This window comes from Aspergillus terreus, genomic scaffold (assembly GCF_000149615.1).
Source record: "Aspergillus terreus NIH2624 scaffold_9 genomic scaffold, whole genome shotgun sequence".
NCBI classification, from domain to species: domain Eukaryota; kingdom Fungi; phylum Ascomycota; class Eurotiomycetes; order Eurotiales; family Aspergillaceae; genus Aspergillus; species Aspergillus terreus.
The window spans coordinates 225,023-241,549 of record NT_165932.1 but is presented as its reverse complement, the minus strand read 5'-3'; the positions used below and the strand labels follow the sequence as shown (position 1 = coordinate 241,549).

General features: G+C 52.0%; 6 protein-coding genes across 6 annotated transcripts; 2 read left to right on the top strand and 4 right to left on the bottom strand.

The window, feature by feature from the left end:
- Positions 1-43: 43 nt before the first annotated feature.
- On the bottom strand, positions 44-1,301 carry ATEG_06331 (TauD/TfdA dioxygenase family protein; the record flags this gene model as incomplete). The annotated part of the gene is made up of 3 exons (XM_001215509.1): positions 44-156; positions 215-549; positions 619-1,301. The coding sequence occupies 3 exons, from the start codon at positions 1,299-1,301 to the stop codon at positions 44-46; spliced, it is 1,131 nt and encodes a 376-aa protein (XP_001215509.1).
- A 3,636-nt stretch (positions 1,302-4,937) lies between these two features.
- ATEG_06330 (EXPERA domain-containing protein) lies at positions 4,938-5,593 on the top strand (the record flags this gene model as incomplete). The annotated part of the gene is made up of 4 exons (XM_001215508.1): positions 4,938-5,016; positions 5,073-5,267; positions 5,323-5,475; positions 5,523-5,593. 4 exons carry the CDS (start codon positions 4,938-4,940, stop codon positions 5,591-5,593), a joined length of 498 nt encoding a protein of 165 aa, XP_001215508.1.
- A 1,435-nt stretch (positions 5,594-7,028) lies between these two features.
- On the bottom strand, positions 7,029-9,283 carry sit1 (putative siderochrome-iron transporter Sit1; the record flags this gene model as incomplete). The annotated part of the gene is made up of 10 exons (XM_001215507.1): positions 7,029-7,381; positions 7,432-7,491; positions 7,536-7,723; positions 7,770-7,863; positions 7,911-7,968; positions 8,019-8,341; positions 8,394-8,487; positions 8,534-8,638; positions 8,809-8,880; positions 9,077-9,283. 10 exons carry the CDS (start codon positions 9,281-9,283, stop codon positions 7,029-7,031), a joined length of 1,554 nt encoding a protein of 517 aa, XP_001215507.1.
- A 490-nt stretch (positions 9,284-9,773) lies between these two features.
- On the bottom strand, positions 9,774-12,676 carry ATEG_06328 (putative C6 and C2H2 transcription factor RegA-like; the record flags this gene model as incomplete). Its single annotated transcript, XM_001215506.1, has 5 exons — positions 9,774-11,809; positions 11,876-12,085; positions 12,140-12,225; positions 12,424-12,526; positions 12,601-12,676. The coding sequence occupies 5 exons, from the start codon at positions 12,674-12,676 to the stop codon at positions 9,774-9,776; spliced, it is 2,511 nt and encodes an 836-aa protein (XP_001215506.1).
- A 544-nt stretch (positions 12,677-13,220) lies between these two features.
- Positions 13,221-14,191, top strand: ATEG_06327 (DODA-type extradiol aromatic ring-opening family dioxygenase; the record flags this gene model as incomplete). The annotated part of the gene is made up of 3 exons (XM_001215505.1): positions 13,221-13,224; positions 13,282-13,412; positions 13,469-14,191. The coding sequence occupies 3 exons, from the start codon at positions 13,221-13,223 to the stop codon at positions 14,189-14,191; spliced, it is 858 nt and encodes a 285-aa protein (XP_001215505.1).
- Positions 14,192-14,670: 479 nt separating this feature from the next.
- On the bottom strand, positions 14,671-16,324 carry ATEG_06326 (uncharacterized protein; the record flags this gene model as incomplete). Its single annotated transcript, XM_001215504.1, has 4 exons — positions 14,671-14,996; positions 15,051-15,166; positions 15,219-15,311; positions 15,363-16,324. The coding sequence occupies 4 exons, from the start codon at positions 16,322-16,324 to the stop codon at positions 14,671-14,673; spliced, it is 1,497 nt and encodes a 498-aa protein (XP_001215504.1).
- Between the last annotated feature and the right edge of the window lie 203 nt (positions 16,325-16,527).

The following is a 16,527-nucleotide window of genomic DNA, read 5'->3' as shown; positions in this document are numbered from 1 at the left end:
GGAACCGCTGAAAAAAAGCAAGTGCACTTTTAACTTCTTTTCTCTACTCGAACTGATCGTAAACGGGGATCGGCTTCTCGCCGAGCGCAATGAGTCGGAAAATGTGGCGCAATTTCGCACCGTAATCGTCGTCCAGGTAGTCGACGATAGCGGAGTCTAGCGGGCGCATTAGTGTCAAGCTTGCAGGAATTTTTCTGAATGAGAGAGGGCTTACGGAGCGTGCTGCGGTTGTCAAACATGACAATCGTCTTGGGCTGCCATCGTACCCGGGCCTGGAAATCGTGCCCGGAGACGATGTGCTGCATGAGGAAATCCATGAGCCAGCGCTGCTCGGGCTCCTTCAGGCCGTTGATCTTCGTGATGAATTCGCCGTTGACGAAGAGGCATTTCTCACCCGTGACCGGGTGCACCCGGACCAGCGGATGCACGGTGTCGACTGGGTCCTTGCGGACGAGACTCCCCGTTAGGCGGGCGTGGTTGATCATCTTGGCGGAAGAATGGGTGACGCGGAGGGTATCGAGCCAGGAACGGAGCGTCGGTGAGAGGCGTCTGCTTGAATTAGTTCCCGTTTCAAATGGGGACGAGGTCCGGGGGGCTGGAGAGCTGGATAAAACATACTTGTACGCCATATCGGTCGCGGCGAAGACGGTGTCACCGCCCACTTCGGGGCCCTCTAGGAGTCCCAGCATGACGTAGCCGGGCGGCTGGATCTCGTAGCTGACATCCTGATGCCAGAGGGTGGTGGTGGTGCGCTGCTCCAGGAAGCGCGAGATTTCCTCGCGGTTACCATCGCGGTGGATGATGTGGAAGGCCGGGTGGTTGCGGACCGTGCCGGACACGGGCTGGTAGTTGGGCTTGCCAAAGTAGCGCATAAAGGACTCCTGGGCCTCGGGGCCCGCATCGATGAGGTCCTGGTTGGGGAAGGCGACGACTTTCCGCTCGGCGACGAGCAGGGCGAGCTCGTCTTTGGCAGCATTGGACAGCTGGCTGAGCTGGACGCCCTCGACGACGCTGCCGATTTGCGGCTGGATCTCGGTCACCTTGGCGTCCGGCGTCAACAGATTGCGCTTGGACTTGTCCTTGACGCGGAGGGCCGGGTCGTCGTATTCAAACGGAGGCAAAGGGTCAAACCACATCTTGTCCCACGTGGGCAGATACTCCGGATACCGCGTGCGGACCTTGGTGTCCGAATTGACATCCACGTAGGGGATGTTGATATCGTAGCTGATGGGAGCCTCGGCCTTGTGGGCATTGACGGGCTGGGCCTTCTTCGGCCGTAATACAGGAGCGGAGGAAGGCATGTTGACGTGGAGGATGATGGTTCAGCGGTGGGTTAGGAGGATGTATATATTTTTTGCCAGGCCAGTAGACCAGGTCGAAGCACCCGCAAAGGGATATGAAGAGGGAGGGAGTCAAGAAGGAAGTGGAATAGAAGTAGACAAGTAGATCAGAATTATTAGATGGAAGGACTATAAAAGATACGATGTGATGGGAGGACGTGAGAGGGAAAAAAAGAACGAGTCGACCAGAGGACGAGAAGTAAGTATAAATAATAACATCGTGAGTATGGGATTGGCCTCCGCTACCACATCGTCATCGCATGCTTGCTGCGATAACGGTCCTACTCGTCGATGATATGGACACCAATGATCTGGCATGCAGCCGGGTCTTCGCTTAACCCTGAACTAGACTAGGGACTATCCTTTCATCTCCGGAGCTTGCGCTGCTGGGGATACGCCAGCAGACCACTACTGATGGCGGACAAAACCCTCCCCTCGACGCCGACAGGGGTACAGGAGTCGGTGCCAGACGGCGGGTGTCGACAGATTGGCCCGGAACTGCCGTCGTCATAAGGGGCGATAGTAATGCGTGTATGAGAGGGGACAGCGGCAGATTGATGGACCAGTCACAGCAGAGCATGCTGGACAGATCTCATCCAAAAGGGTGAAAGAGAAGAGAGACACCGTTGAGTCCGGATAGACAATAATTCTGGTGGAAAAGAAAGAGAAGCGGTCAAGGTGCCCGAAATGGGGCATCAACGCGCACCCACATCAGATAGTCGGTTTGGACCCAGCCCATCATCCTGGATGGCGGCGACGATCGATGGACCATACATTGGCAACACTAAAGATCTACTTGTGCCCCTCTCCTCGCGATGGTGATGATGATGATGATGATGATGATGGTCATCGCTTGTCCCGCCGTGTTCCGGGGGATTGGCTCTCGCCATGGCGGCCTTTCATTCCATTTGTTTCTGGTGCGGTTTCACCGCTCAATCTGGCGCCAGGCCGGGACGAACGATAAGGAAGCCGAGCGGCTTACAGGAAGTGGAACCATGCACCCTGCACGTTGGCCAATATCGGTAACTTTGAGTCTGTTTGGATCCTGGGAAGAATCGCCTGCCGAGAGGGATCGCGGAAGATGATGGTGCAGTAGTCTGCAACACAGCTGCATCGTCGAGCAGCTGGTGCTATCTTGCATCCATCTACCCTGCATTCTAGGGAAAGTGTAAGGTCCCGATTTATTGGATCCTTTTTCCTTTCTCTTTTTATGATGTCTGCATGCATTGGAGGCCGGTAGACCAGGTTTGAGAAGCGACACTGCAGGTGGCCTCATTGTTTACTGGATGGAATATTGCACTGAATGCTGATAACGCCAGTGCGGCAATGTGTGACATCAGGAGCATCCAATTTGCCGCCCCCTTTGTAGCATTTTCGATTTTATTTTGATTTCTGGAACTTCGTAGTCGGATTTTCCCTTCTCAAGAACGATACCCAAACGATACCCTTTGGACTGGACACTGATAAACTTCATTCGATACGGACGGAATGTCGAACGCTGCTCTTTTCGGTTTATGCGAAACAAGGGGCGGAACAGGGGGGCGAAGGACGCCACTGCATCTTCCCCGATACACCGTTCGATTTCTGATCGAGTGAGACTTCTCCGTATTTCTTTGGTGCCTGTTCATGGCGGCGCTCGGCGGCCTCGTCTCGCGCCTATTGGAAGCTTCGGGCATCGGTGTGATTTAGTAGGGCCACGGTTGTGGCACATGGTTCCTCGGCCGGTTCTCCTGGCGGGCTCGTCGAAGCCGTTCAGCCATTCGCTCGAAATAGTTCAGCCGAGTCTAGTAAGAGCCGGAGGTTAGTTGATTGCGCTTGTTTCGAGCCAAGACCCTCCGAAGGTCTCTTCATTTCGGGAACGCGGTCCAATGCCCGTGGTCATCCACGATTCCCCACAGGAGGTACATTAGCGTCGAGAACGGTTGATGATGGATCCGACAATCCTCCTGTCGTGGAATGTTCCCAAGAGTGTTTGGAAAGCCGATCGAAGCCTCGAACGAAAGATCGGGGTGGATTCTTTTTGGCCGAACCCGCCCATACTAGCGGATCAACTAGAGCGCTGATAATGCACCTTCATGTCCACCAATGCAGCCCCCATTGAAAAGCTCCAGGGGACAGAGTCTGGAAAAGCCGAATTGCAATTCAGGCGGCTCCCTCAATTCATCCGTGCATCCGGCAATTGCCTAATTGTTGTGCGATTGTCCATTATCACCGTGAACTACGTGATAGCGAAGATCAGACGTAGCACTCTCCTGGCGTCCGAGTCGGTCAGAGAAAACCTCCGGCCATTTTCTCTCCACCACTCCCCTTGGGGAAGAAAATTTCCTCTCGCTCGGAGCTAATTATTACGAAATCATCTCCACTTCAATAAGATCGGTAAGGTTGACGCTGGCTGAGAGTAGTGAACACTATTTGGTCACCTAACAGCGGTCAAACTTTGGGTTCAGCTTCCGGGGTAGGATGACCTATCCCAAGAGGGACCCCTGGGTGGTGTTATCCGGGTTCTCTGGGGACAGCCGACTCTAGCCCTTGACTAGTGCATCTGATTCTGTACGGTGTGATGGATTGTTGCGGCTTCCGGTGGTCTGGCGCTGGAGCATGCAGCAACCTTTGCATCCTTGCCAACGGATTGAGACGGAGACTCGTCGGGCCAAATCAAGAGATAGGAAGAGATACATCACGTTGATGGGCCCCGGCGTTTAAGGTACTTCCTGGATTGGGTCCTTTGGGCTGCGTTGTGTAATTTCGTCTTGTTTAATCTATGTACTTTTTCCACTCTCGATCCTTTGTCAGCCCCCTTGAGGGATCGGGTGGTAATCTACTGCAGGTGGCAGCATCTCCATATCTGCCCGCCCCGCGCATCCTTGCAGGTGTATGTCGGAATGAGTCAGATAATCATCAGACTCCTAGGCTAGGAAGGAGGCCGAGCAATGATCAGCGGCTGTCATGAGTGCCGGCGGAGTCGTTCGGGTCTTCATTGGATTCCGACCCCCCAAACACCTCGAGGGATCAGGACAAGGGGGTTGAGGGCAGAGTTGCGGTGAGGGCCTCCTATATCGGCCTCTCGAGTTTACGACGCATATGCTGTTTGTCGTCCAGGTCTATTGCTGGCGATCCAGCCGGATTGCTTCCGGACAGCCAAAGCACCTTGGTGGTGAGACTAGTCTCGCGGGAAGTCGTATAGATCAATATGGATGACGACGATGATGATAAGATCGTAAATATGCAAGGACCGGCCGAGTCGAAAAAGCAAACAGAGCGATTAGCTTCGCGTTCCATAGTGAGGCCAGACTAACGTGAACTTACCGAGCCATCAACCGACGCGATCCACGCAGCTAAGCTTAAGCTATGTTTAGGTGACCGCGTGCGTTCGAAAAAGCAAACATCGCTCTAAGCGGGCGCATCGCCGACAGTCTTTCCAAGCCATCGGGTCGGAGGGGAGACTAAGAGGAGTTCAGTGCGTTGACGAGTTGCTTGCTTTTTCTGCTGTTGTTGGTGGCGGTCACCTGACTGCACCTGCCTGATTCAGTAACATCAACATCAACATCACATCGACAACAACAATATCAACATCAGCAAGACCGCCGACATCTCACCATGGCTTCCTCCCTCCTCACCCGCAAACGCGACCTCCTCTACTTCATCTTCTTTGTCATCCATGTCCCTATCATCTTCCGTACGACCCCCGAGACAAATATCACAGCTCAATCTGACTCTTCTATCTGATTCTAGTCGTGGATACCGTCCCTCTCTTGCCATCATGGCTCGTCACCGATTTCTCGCATACTCTCCGCGAATATTACATTGTCAATTACCATGATAAATTCTTTGAAGAGGCCGCGCCCGCCTGGTTCACCCTGTTCACCGCTATGGAGCTGGTCTACCACGCCCCGCTGAGTGTCTGGGCCATCGGCGCATTGTGGAGAGGTCCGGAGATCTACAACAGTCGCTTTAGATATGCCACCGCTAACGAGCATGCTAGACCACCCCCTCGTCCCAGCTCATCTCCTCGTGTTCGGCGTCCAGTCTTTCGTCACCTCCATCGCTTGTCTGGCCGAAGTCTGGACCTGGGACGATCGCACCACAAGTCAGAAGCAGACGCTCACGTCGTTGTACGCACCTTATGTCGCTCTCGGTAGGTCAATAATAAATTGCCATATAGCTCGATCTAATATGGCGTAGGGGGCTTCATGGCATTGGACATGTTTTTGCGGCTGCGTGGCCAGATTCTTGGGAAAACCAAGCGGGAGTGATCGCGTTCCTTGAAATATGACACAGACAACGCCACTATCACCCATGGCTGCTTTGGGTTCCAGGGCTTCTGTCCCATACCACATGGTCAATGGGGTCATACGATGAATCCCTGTTGAACTCGATACACCGTAGCACACGCCACTACACGCAAAGGATCTTCTTACAAACAGCGCAACCGGCCTAATCCCCTCGGATTCCCTCGGCCCTCATCCTCACCTCTTCTCCATCACACGCAGCCTGGTATTTACATATAGAAATCTAGAACCATGGCGTCTACTAGCCCAGGGCGGTAAACGGTCTCTATCCATCCAAGACCATGCTCGGAGCTTTTGGATAAAGATCGCGCTAGTGGAGTGGCGCTTCTTGAACTTTAACAGATTAGCTATGGCCAAGCTAGTCGTAGTACAATCTAGGGTGTGGCATCCTATGATTGAGACATAATTGCCACATTCAGAACAAGCAAAGCCCGGATCGCCTGGCACCAGACTAGCTACCTATATCTGAGTAACGTACACTGGTTACCGTCAGTATTCTTCAACATTACTCAACATTTTACCCGGACCTTTGACATCCTTCCAAACCTCTCATCCTCCGGAGCCCATCGAGGTACGTTGAGTGATGATATTACTACGCTGCAACATCGACTCATAACCGACTCTGGACGGGAATACAGAATATATCTGTTTTCAACATCTCTCTGTTAATTGTAGCACACCAGAATACCTGTCATGAATCTTACATGCCTTGAATGATTTGAGTTGCTCAACAAATCTCAAGTCGTCGAGTATCAATAGTGTCCCAGAACTAAACCTGGACACCCAGACAATAAGATACTACTCCAATCTGCTCGCGATCTAAACATATAAATATATAAACAGGGCAACAGTTCCCTCTTCGGATGCTTCATTGCTGTGGTTCTTTACTTTCCTGCGCTAGTTGTGTAGTGGTAGAAGGGTATATATATATACCTCTCTCTCCCTCATAGACGAATTTCGCCCGTTCTACGTTCGGATGGAACAGAGTACTGGTCAGCATCGGATGACCGTTCCTAATACCCCGTGAATTTCCAGAACGACGGCCAGGCGATCACAAGCATGCAGTCTCCGGCACCCAACATCGAGGTGGGCATGAGGACGCCCAGTATCAAAGTCCTGAACCAGGCAGACGCTCATATAGCGTGCAAATCCTGTGTCCGAGAGAGTATAAGAGGTGGAGCTGAAGAAGAAGAGATCTTTAGATATCAGGTGCGGGGCCTGAGGCTCCGACATCCTGCATATCCTCTTTCATAATGACTGGTCGCATAAAGTTGATTGACTACCTAGTACGCATACAAATGCGTTGGATCGCCTTTCCTCCCCCCACCCAGGGACTCTATTGCACCTCACTCTTATTCCCTGCAACCCCGCCCCCCCATCCTGCTGTGATGGCACATGGTCAATCTCTTTCCTCGGCATTAGGCAGGCTTTGATCCTTGGTCAACCGAGGATTACGAATGCAGCATGCAAACGCGATCAGCGGCACCACCAGGCAGATACCCGTGATGCATAGCAGCCGTTGCGTGTGTTTGTAGGACTCCACGACCGCGTCACGTTCGGGGGTCCCCATCGGATGCGCTGTAGCGTATGTGAAGGGATCTCCAAATGCCGTCGTAGCGGTGTCTACATCGCCCAGATTCTTAATGAGTTCCTTGAGCAACGTTTGTCGCCAGATAGCTCCAGCAATCGTGTTGCCAATTGCACTCCCGACATTGTAAGATGCGAGGAAGATTCCAGTAATGACGGCGAGATCTATGCCATGTTAAACGTTGCTGATGTGGCCATATGAGGTGTTCACTTACGCTCGTGTTTCGTTGCTGCTTGAATACTGGCTTGGGCGGGATATGGGAACATACCGCCCGCTGTTACAGTCAGTTTAGCGCTTCAATGAGGTAAAGCGACCTACCAATTCCGAGAAGAACCTGTCCACCGATAACACCTGAATGGCTCGAACTGCTTGCTCCACCGCGGAAATAGATGAGAATTCCATAGGCAACCATGAACAGGAGCGTTCCGGCCACGATGAACGGTTTCAGCCGTTTCACTTTCAGAACTATCACACCCAGGATGCATCCCGTGATGACGGAGGCGAAACTAGAGACATTAGAAAAGCATTCAGAATGGAAGATCCGGCACCGACCTGTAAAGGGAAGTGATACGAGTTGCACTGGTGATGCTTTCTCCGAAGCTGACCACAAGGACAGTATACAGATACTCGCCCTGTATCACCCATGCTAAATACCAATCAGCCGTGCACGTTGTCATCATCCAGGCAACATACCCATGTTTAGCATAATTGCAATTCCCAAAGCTCCCCACACGGCCCTATCTTTCAACAACTGCACACACTCAGTCAAGCACTCGGCAACAGATGCGAAGGAGCACCTACGTGAAACGGGACCATTGGGTGCTTGCTGTAGCGTTCCCAAAATATCCACGCCGGTACGAGCAAAAGCCCGATGACTATCGGAGCGATGACCTTGGCAGTTTTCCATTGTTCGGCAGATGCTCCGGCGATCGTAAAAGGTACGAGAATCAGGGCGAGAAGTGCAATTAACAGCAGTACACCGACCACATCAAGATACCAAAACAGCTCATTGGCAAACTGGAGTGCCCCGACCTTGGGAAGGGAGCTGAGATAGGCCTCGGGACTGTTTCTTTTTGCTTTGAAATGGCCGAAAAGGAGAGTTCCAAGGAGAGGAAGTGCACAGACTATGGCGATCAGCCGTTGGGTCTCATCATGGACGCTGTATAGGCGGCATACCTGGGAAGATGATGGCGAACATCCCGATTCCCCATTGCCATGTTGTCGTGGTAAGCACAGAAGAGGTGACGTTTCCGCTGATCCATGTATTTATCTGACGGGTTAGCATGTGTGCATTCATTGGGTGAAAAGATCCTCACAATGAATGGCGTCGCTGGGATGTATGAGAACAACAGTCGGGACCGAAGCGAGGTCACATCAGCGACCAAGACCTCCAACAGCAAGATGATTCCGGTGTAACCGATCTACCCATGTTTGAGCTACTATATTCAGCGACGGAAAACCTGATCGAATACCTGGTATAAAACTGCGCCTGCACAAAACGTTGGCATATTGGTGGATGCGGCTTCCACGATGGTGCCTAGACAAGGTCAATAAAGGGTTTAGAAAAGGCGATCAATTTATACGGACCTACGGTGTAGAACACGACCGAGAGGATGATGAGTTCTATACGACCGAAGACATCGGCAATCTTCGCAGCAGTAGGCTGGGTTGGAAAGTCAGAATCTGTGGTGATCGCTAGAAGATGAGTGAGAACCAACCTGCGCAGCTGCAGCAATCACGGATCGGAGGACATTGATTGTCGCCAAGAGACTATGTTTCTCGAAACCTGCAGTTGCCATGGACTAGGATTGCCATCCCTTGTTATCATAAGAGCCCAGTTCAGATGGTTGATGACATACCTGATAAGTGATGCGAACCTGGCCGTCCAATCCGTAAACATAGGCAATCAGAAACACGCCAAAGAATAGCACGGTACGCTCAATCCAGTGCAACTGCGCCGAAATGACCTCGATACGTTTGACACCAGGGCTGTCAGTCACGGCATTCGGTGCCTGAGGGGGAGGCCCTGCGTGCGCGATCGGCTGCTTAATCTCCGGGGAAGCCATGATCAGCTTCGTCTTCGAAGAGAGGACTGTCTAGTAAAGATTGAAATGTAACACCGAGCACAAGAGGGAAGAAGAAGGAGGAAAATTTGGCAGTTCCGAAGCAGGTCATCATGAGCTCGGAAGAAGTCGCTCCGCGCCTGATGGGCCCGTGGAACCTCATCTTATCTGATTGCAGGGGAACGGTTCCATGATTAACATTGGTCTTAAACTTGGCCGAAGTGGGAATTCCAAGACGATCCGGTGGCGCTTGGCCCGGTGGTGATTGGTAAAGCGTGTAGGACAAGTACTGGGGTGGGGGGTGGACCTCGTATTCAGCAATCAGGAGGAGAAGTCGTCTCCTGCGTCCTGTGAGGTGGTGATGCCAAGACGGTGGTGAGACATTCCTTCTGTCGTCTACTCGAGTCGTAGGGTTTAGTACCTCGAGGGTTTCCATGGATCCGGCAGACGGAGTGATTAGTGTTACATCAGATAAGCGTTACACAAAGATTCTTCACTTCGAACGCGCAGCATTCCCCAGACCTCCCATTAGATTCCAGAGTGTCTGCACCAGAGGAGGTAAGGCGTCATGGGCAGCCTCCGCCCGCAGAACACTTTGCACCACGTCCATAATCTCACCAGGATCGTCCAAAGTCGCCGGTCCCTGGAGCCCCTTCAAGGCAGGACATCCGCACCCTAAAGAGATGAACTTCTGTACATCAGTGGTCTCTTCCCCGTCGAGGAAAACAGTGGGCCAGCGGCCAACAAAGGACGTCCCCGAAGGGGGACTCCCCACGGGCATCTTGTCGTTCTTCGCTTTGAACACGACACTGTACGACCAGAAGGCCAGACTGGCATAGTAGACAGCCTCGGCGAGGGATCCCGTTAAGCAACCGGGCGAGATGGCTTTTGCGAACCGAATAACCTGTCCAGCATGCCAAATGGCTCTTCGCGAGTCGATGCTATTGATCCACTCGAGCGCGCTGTGGTAGACTCGGCGAGCTTCTCGCTTATCTTCTTTCCCTGCAAAAAGTTGCAGCTCTTCCAGTGACATGTGCAGGAACATTGAAATCATCTCGTGAACGAGAAGGACCTCCGGGCTGGGGCTAGTGGTGAACTCATGGGATACCATGCGAAACTGTTGCAAGGTCTGAGCTAGTTCTTGATGTCGGGAATTTATGACTAAAGCATTCCAATGCTTGGAACTGCCCTTGGAGATGAATTTGAGCCGGTGGTACTCATTGATCAGTGCCCAAAGGCCATGGAGGAGCACAAAGGCCGACAACTGCAAGTCGATACAACCCTGGAACACAGCCAGCTGCGGCAGATCATGCAGTGTATCAACCAGTGAGGGAAGTCTCTGGGATGTCAGCCCGGAGGACAAATAAATGTGTCTCCATTCGGTCGCGGTCTGCGCCTCCCATAGCGACCGGACAAATGGAAAGGGAAGTTCCATCTCGCCGTACGAGAAAAGAGGGTTCACATTCAGCATCATCGCTGACTGCGCGTCATGCAGAAACAGATGGTGGACCAGTCGCTTGAAAGATTCTTGCTCAACCCAATCTCGCCATTTTCTATTCAAGGTTTCTTCAGAATCCTCGGGGTTTGGCAGAATGGACGAATACCGAGAACGTCGAAAGCGAAGTCCGCGTCGCAGCATGGTGACTAGAGGTTGCTGGAAACTCTCGGCGATCTCTGTTCTGCGTCGGTCGCCGCTCCACATCCCAATATCAATGACAAGAGCATAGGTTTGAGAAGCACGTAGGTCTCGCGTCGTGGTGTTATCGCGTTCATACTTATCGGACATCCGCAGACGCACAATTTCCATCAAGGCGTAACCCAATTTTCGCAGGGTTGGGATCGTTGATCGTACGGCGCCAGCCGCAGCGACTATGGCGAGCATGTCCGGGCTCTGTTCATTTACATGGAAAGTCGGGCGGTGTATCCAAGAATCAATGTGATGGCTTTGAATCTCGAAATAATCCTGAATGAGGCTGTCGAGAAGTTCTGTACTTGGGAACGATTTCATTATCCGCGTCAAATTTCCTTTCGTGCTTGTTTGTAGCACCAGACCAAAGATGTGGTCCCGACTGCCCGGTGATAGGCGCTCAGAAAGCATCTGTCGCTCAGACCGCATACTTGTCTCCGGGCTGTCAATTGATTTCGGCACCGATAGCCCTTCCTCATCGATGAACGCATGGTCTGAGTGAGCGGGCTTCCACGCAGACAAAGATGATCGTTGGTAAGCTTCCGCACCAAGGGCAATACCACTGTCGGTTTCGAGTCCATCTGGGACGTCCGCGGCGTGGCTGTGCTGAACTCCCTGTGTGTTGAAGAAGTCGATGAGGCCGAAATCGACATCGGTGAAATCGAAGTTGAAAGTCACGTTTGGGTCTAATGTGCCCGTGTACTCTTGGGGGGCAATAAAAGGGTCGATGTCGTTTCGCGCGAGGGTAGGGATCAACGCGTCTGGAATGAAATCCGGAAAGAAGGTACCGTCCACGCTAAAAATGCCGCTGCCAGTTTCCCGGTCCATCATCGGAGAGAGTGCTGCATCTACGGAGTGCCTTGATTAGCGTACGCTTTGACAGGAACTGGTAGCGTGGCGAATCCTACCATTGAAGTCTACCGACGTTGGTTCCTGCGACGGTATGTTTGAGCGTTCCTCAGCGATGTAGCTGTGTAGCGACCCATTTAGTCGCGTATTCTCATGTGAAGATTGTGAAAACCGGGAGGCTGGTGTCTGATCGATAGGAATGGCATAAGGTGCTTGCGGTTGGGTGGACTCGAGGGGTTCGTATTGAGCTTCGTCGTCCGCCATCAATCCTGGGCGATAATTAGTGAGACTGATGACATGATACATTGAATGGGGCAATCTACCCATGCTACCTTCTGCAGGTGATTCGGGAGACACTTCATTGCCACTTAATGGCCAATCGCAGGTCAGGCCTTTCTCCCTGCAACGTCTACATGGTTTTTCCTCGTCGCACTTCAGTTTGGACTTGGCGCACATCCCACAAGCTTGGGACACTCGGCCGTTGCTGGGATGGGGCCGTTTGCGTTTCCCACTATGGGGACTGCCATGACCGGCAGCATGTCGTTTCATAAGATCTCTTTGTTTGGTGAGCGGGGATCAGGCTGAATAGAGGCGAAGGAAGACTCACGGTCGAGCAAACCCCTTATTGCAAACTTGACAGACATAAGGCTTCTCACGAGTGTCTGTGATGGTCAGCGAATTTGCCTCGTCGCCTGGATGTGAACGAAGCTCTGTACGGAGTACTAACGCGATCGGACATGGCGGATCAAATGGTCGGCACGGGCGTAGCTCTTCCGACAGTTACTACACTGATAGTAGCCCTCTCGCACCGATCTCTGCGGCGACGAGGTGGAGGAATGTGATGAAGACTCATGGAACATTTCGAGACATGGCCGGAGGGGAGAATGAAGAGGAAGATGGAATTATCGGATGGCGAGAACTGGACCCCGAAGAGAAGGCGTGCATTGTGGGGAAAATGCGGGGAATCCAATCAGCAGCTGCCGATTTACTTCGGTGGATACCATGCTTAGTGATCGTACTCATTATGCTTTTTATGTCTAGGGAGAACTGCTCTTACTGTCGCCAGTCTATGTATTGTTTCTACCGTGATATCCAGGCCTAAAGGTATATTCTCACTCATTCCAACTACCGTCACCCTAACTCCATCACCCTAGAGACATTATATACGCGAATTGTCTCCACTCCCAGAATCAGCCGAAGTCCGCATATCCTCCGCCGAGGCAGATCATCGGCATGTGGACCACATCGTATCCGAAACCTGCCTTGACGCCTCACACCAGTCCAACAAGGAGGCCAACGTTGCCGATGAGTCGGGATCGCTGCATCAATAAATGTTGAGCGTAATGGAGATCGGAAAATATCCTCCCATCTTCAATGCAACCGTCAATTGAAGCCTCCGACAAAATGGGTATGCACTTCATGTCAGCCCCAATCTACCATGGTAACCCGATCTGACAAGACGCAGGTCTCACGCCAGTCCATTTCTTCTCCCATGGGTCTACCATGATGCTCGGGGAGAAGAGCAATTCCGCCGATTACTGGAGAAAATGTGGCGACGAGGCTCTGGCGAGGAACATCAAAGGAGTGGTGATCATGGTATGCCAGATACAAGCTTGTTCTGACAAAGATGAATACTTACATCCACGCCAAAGGGAGCCCACTGGGATTGTCTCGGGGACAAAATCCAGGTTGCAACCAATCCAAAGCCCGCGAAAAGCCCTGTCGCCTATGTCGACCCCAAGAAATATGTGGACTACGAGCTGAATCCCGATCTGGAGACAGCACAGCGATGCATCGACATGCTGGCGCAGGAGGGATTCAACGTTGACGGCAATCCCAACTTTGACTGGATTCACGACGTCTATCTGATTCTGATCCACATGTTTCCCAACGGCTGTCCTCCGACTACGATCATCTCCATGAACGCCCGCTACGATCCACACTACCACATGAAAGTTGGCGCGACCCTGCGCCCCCTGCGCAAGGAGAACTATCTACTCATTGGGACGGGCGGCTCGGTTCATAATTTGTACCGTAACAAGTGGGCACCGATGCTTCGGTTCCGTGATAACTTCGCTATGGAGACGCCGCCCGAGGACTGGGCCTTGGAATTCCGCCAGGCGGTGGAAGATGTCATCTTGAAGACCTCTGGTCCGCAGCTGCGTCGCGCAATGACTCGTCTGATGAAACATCCTCGGTTCCGTGATGCACATGCCACGGATGATCATTTCATGGCTGCAATGTTTGTGGCCGGGGCAATGGGAGATTTTGAAGATAGTGGGACGGCTGCCGTCATGCCGGCGGAGGATTGGGAGTTGACAAATATGTGCAACTCACAGTTTACCCTTGGCTCGTGGAAGGCAGTGGCAGTATAGATATCAAATTATACTGTGATTTTGACCGGTACATTCTGTCTCCGATAATACTAGAAGATTTCTACCTACACGACGATACTGGCCCAGCCGGCCGGTGCGATAAGAGCTTGTAACAAATCCCTCCCCTACTTTCTTCATAATCTCCAAAGCCATTAGCCAGCTGGAAAACCCAGCCTATTCTCTCCAGGCTCCAGGCTGGCTCGCGCTTGAGGCGACATGGACCTACCTTAATGACACTCGTCCCATGGCAAAGCATTAGCATGGTACCAAGAAATGCCTCGGTTGTTAACCATTGGCACATTGATGCGAACGAACGAGGAGTGATAAACAGGGAATACGGGGTAACCCAGTGACAAACTAGCTTCTATGGAGTGTTTCCCAAAGAAAAATTGAGGGACGAAGCCAAGTTTATTCTTAACAGTAGCTGCCAACAAAAGAAGGATCAAGCTCAAGAGGTATGTGTTTTAAGGAGTCTTCCATTATGACCGGACCCTCTTCACAACCACAAATGTATAGTATCCAATGGTTGATACCGTGGCCAGTAAAGAGAAAAGAGTGATAAGACCTCCCGTGATGATGCCTTGTTCGAAGAATCCTATATGGAAACCAGCGCGCTGCTTAGTCGACGGCAATGGGGAGATTGCTTCTTTCCAGGCCGTGTCACCATTCTTTGATGTGTCTAATACTGCTTTCACAAGAGCTGTCTTGCTACTCTGTGTGATGTACTGTGGTCGAGTAACCTGCAGGAGCTCGGGGGTATATCGCGTATCACTCAGAACGCTGTTCACCGGCAGTGCAGGTCCAACTGGTTCAACGTATATTAGTCACTTCCTAACCCGATCCACAGAAAGCAGCTTACTGAGCATGTCTAGGGGCACATGGTTCACCCAGGAAATATGGGCATCGATGAACTGGGTCAGGTATTTGGCCGCCGATGGAATGGCGAATGCATATGTCGCCGTCAATGTTCCCATACTGTCATTCAATGTCAGTGCAATGTCTTCAAATTTAGCAATGCAAGACCCACCAGTTGCTAAAATCAATTGCATCATCCAAGCTGGTTGAGGGGTGAAGGATAAGGACTCTCTCGTCAACCTTTCTCTGCAGCAGTGGTGATTTCCTATTCGAGTCAGCATCTGACGCCATGAGACCGCACAAAAAGACTACATACCGGTCCTGCACTTCGATAATCCCCCATCCAGTACCAGAAACCAAGATCCGGCAACTAGGATCCTTCCGTGCGAGGTCAACAAGTGATGCGCCAGGGCTAGATCGCCCTGAGTTCACAGCTTTCTTGCGGGCTTCTCCATTCTGACCTGCGAGAAGTTTCGAGGCATGCTGAATGACTGACTCCACGAACGGCTTCATAGCAAATTCCTGCACTAGAACAACATCAGGAGCATATGGTGACCGACCACCAAAGGCAAATCGTGCGGTGACCAGGGCCTCGGCGGCCTCGTTGATATGGGCTGTGCGATCGACTACTGCCACCGTTCGCCCTGTGGACGAGACAAGACTGCGATTGGAGGCGGTTCCAGAATCATGTTGCACAACCATGAGCACGCGGTCTAAGAAGGCAGGTTCTGGTCTCTCCTCGCTAACAGCAAAGGTGTCATTGTCAAGGGCTTGCGTGAGGATTTTTCGCAAAAGACGGGGCAGAAACATCGTCGTTTGAGCCAGCTGTGAGGCGTCAGATCTCGTTAGGGAATGAATGACGTGCGAGCTACTAACCTCAAGAATCACACAGTTGCCTGCTGCAATCGCGGCGCTCAGTGCTGAGATTATGGAATAGAACATGGTATGGGAACAAGGCACGATGTACACAACACCCGCTCCACGTTTTCCATCAGCGTTGTCTTTGCCATGTGCGACACGATATTCTTGCTCAAGGTCTTTCTCCAGACTCAAGGGGAGATAATGCGTCCTGATTTCTGAAAGCGCAAGGCAAATCTCCGCCTGAATTTCCTCTGTAGAATTGTCGCTGTCCTTCTGGATAGCCTCCCTGAGGTCCTCCACATGCTGAACTAGAGCCGACTGCAGACGGTGCAGCTGATTCTGACGATAGCGAATATTCTGGCACCGGCCATCAATCTCCGCAGAGAGGATGCGCGAAAATGGTTGTGAAGAGACCATTGTTCAACTGAGATACCGATCCTGGTATGTTGGCTCCTGCGACGACTGCCTTCAACGGGGATATGGAAGCACCCGCAGCTTTTGATTAATTCATAAAATCTAGCTAACCCCTAGCTGTGTAGTGATAGCCCGCCACTCAGATACATCCCGAAGCTGGGGATGATGGTCTCGGGATGTGGAGGAACCCAGTGCACCCGATCTCG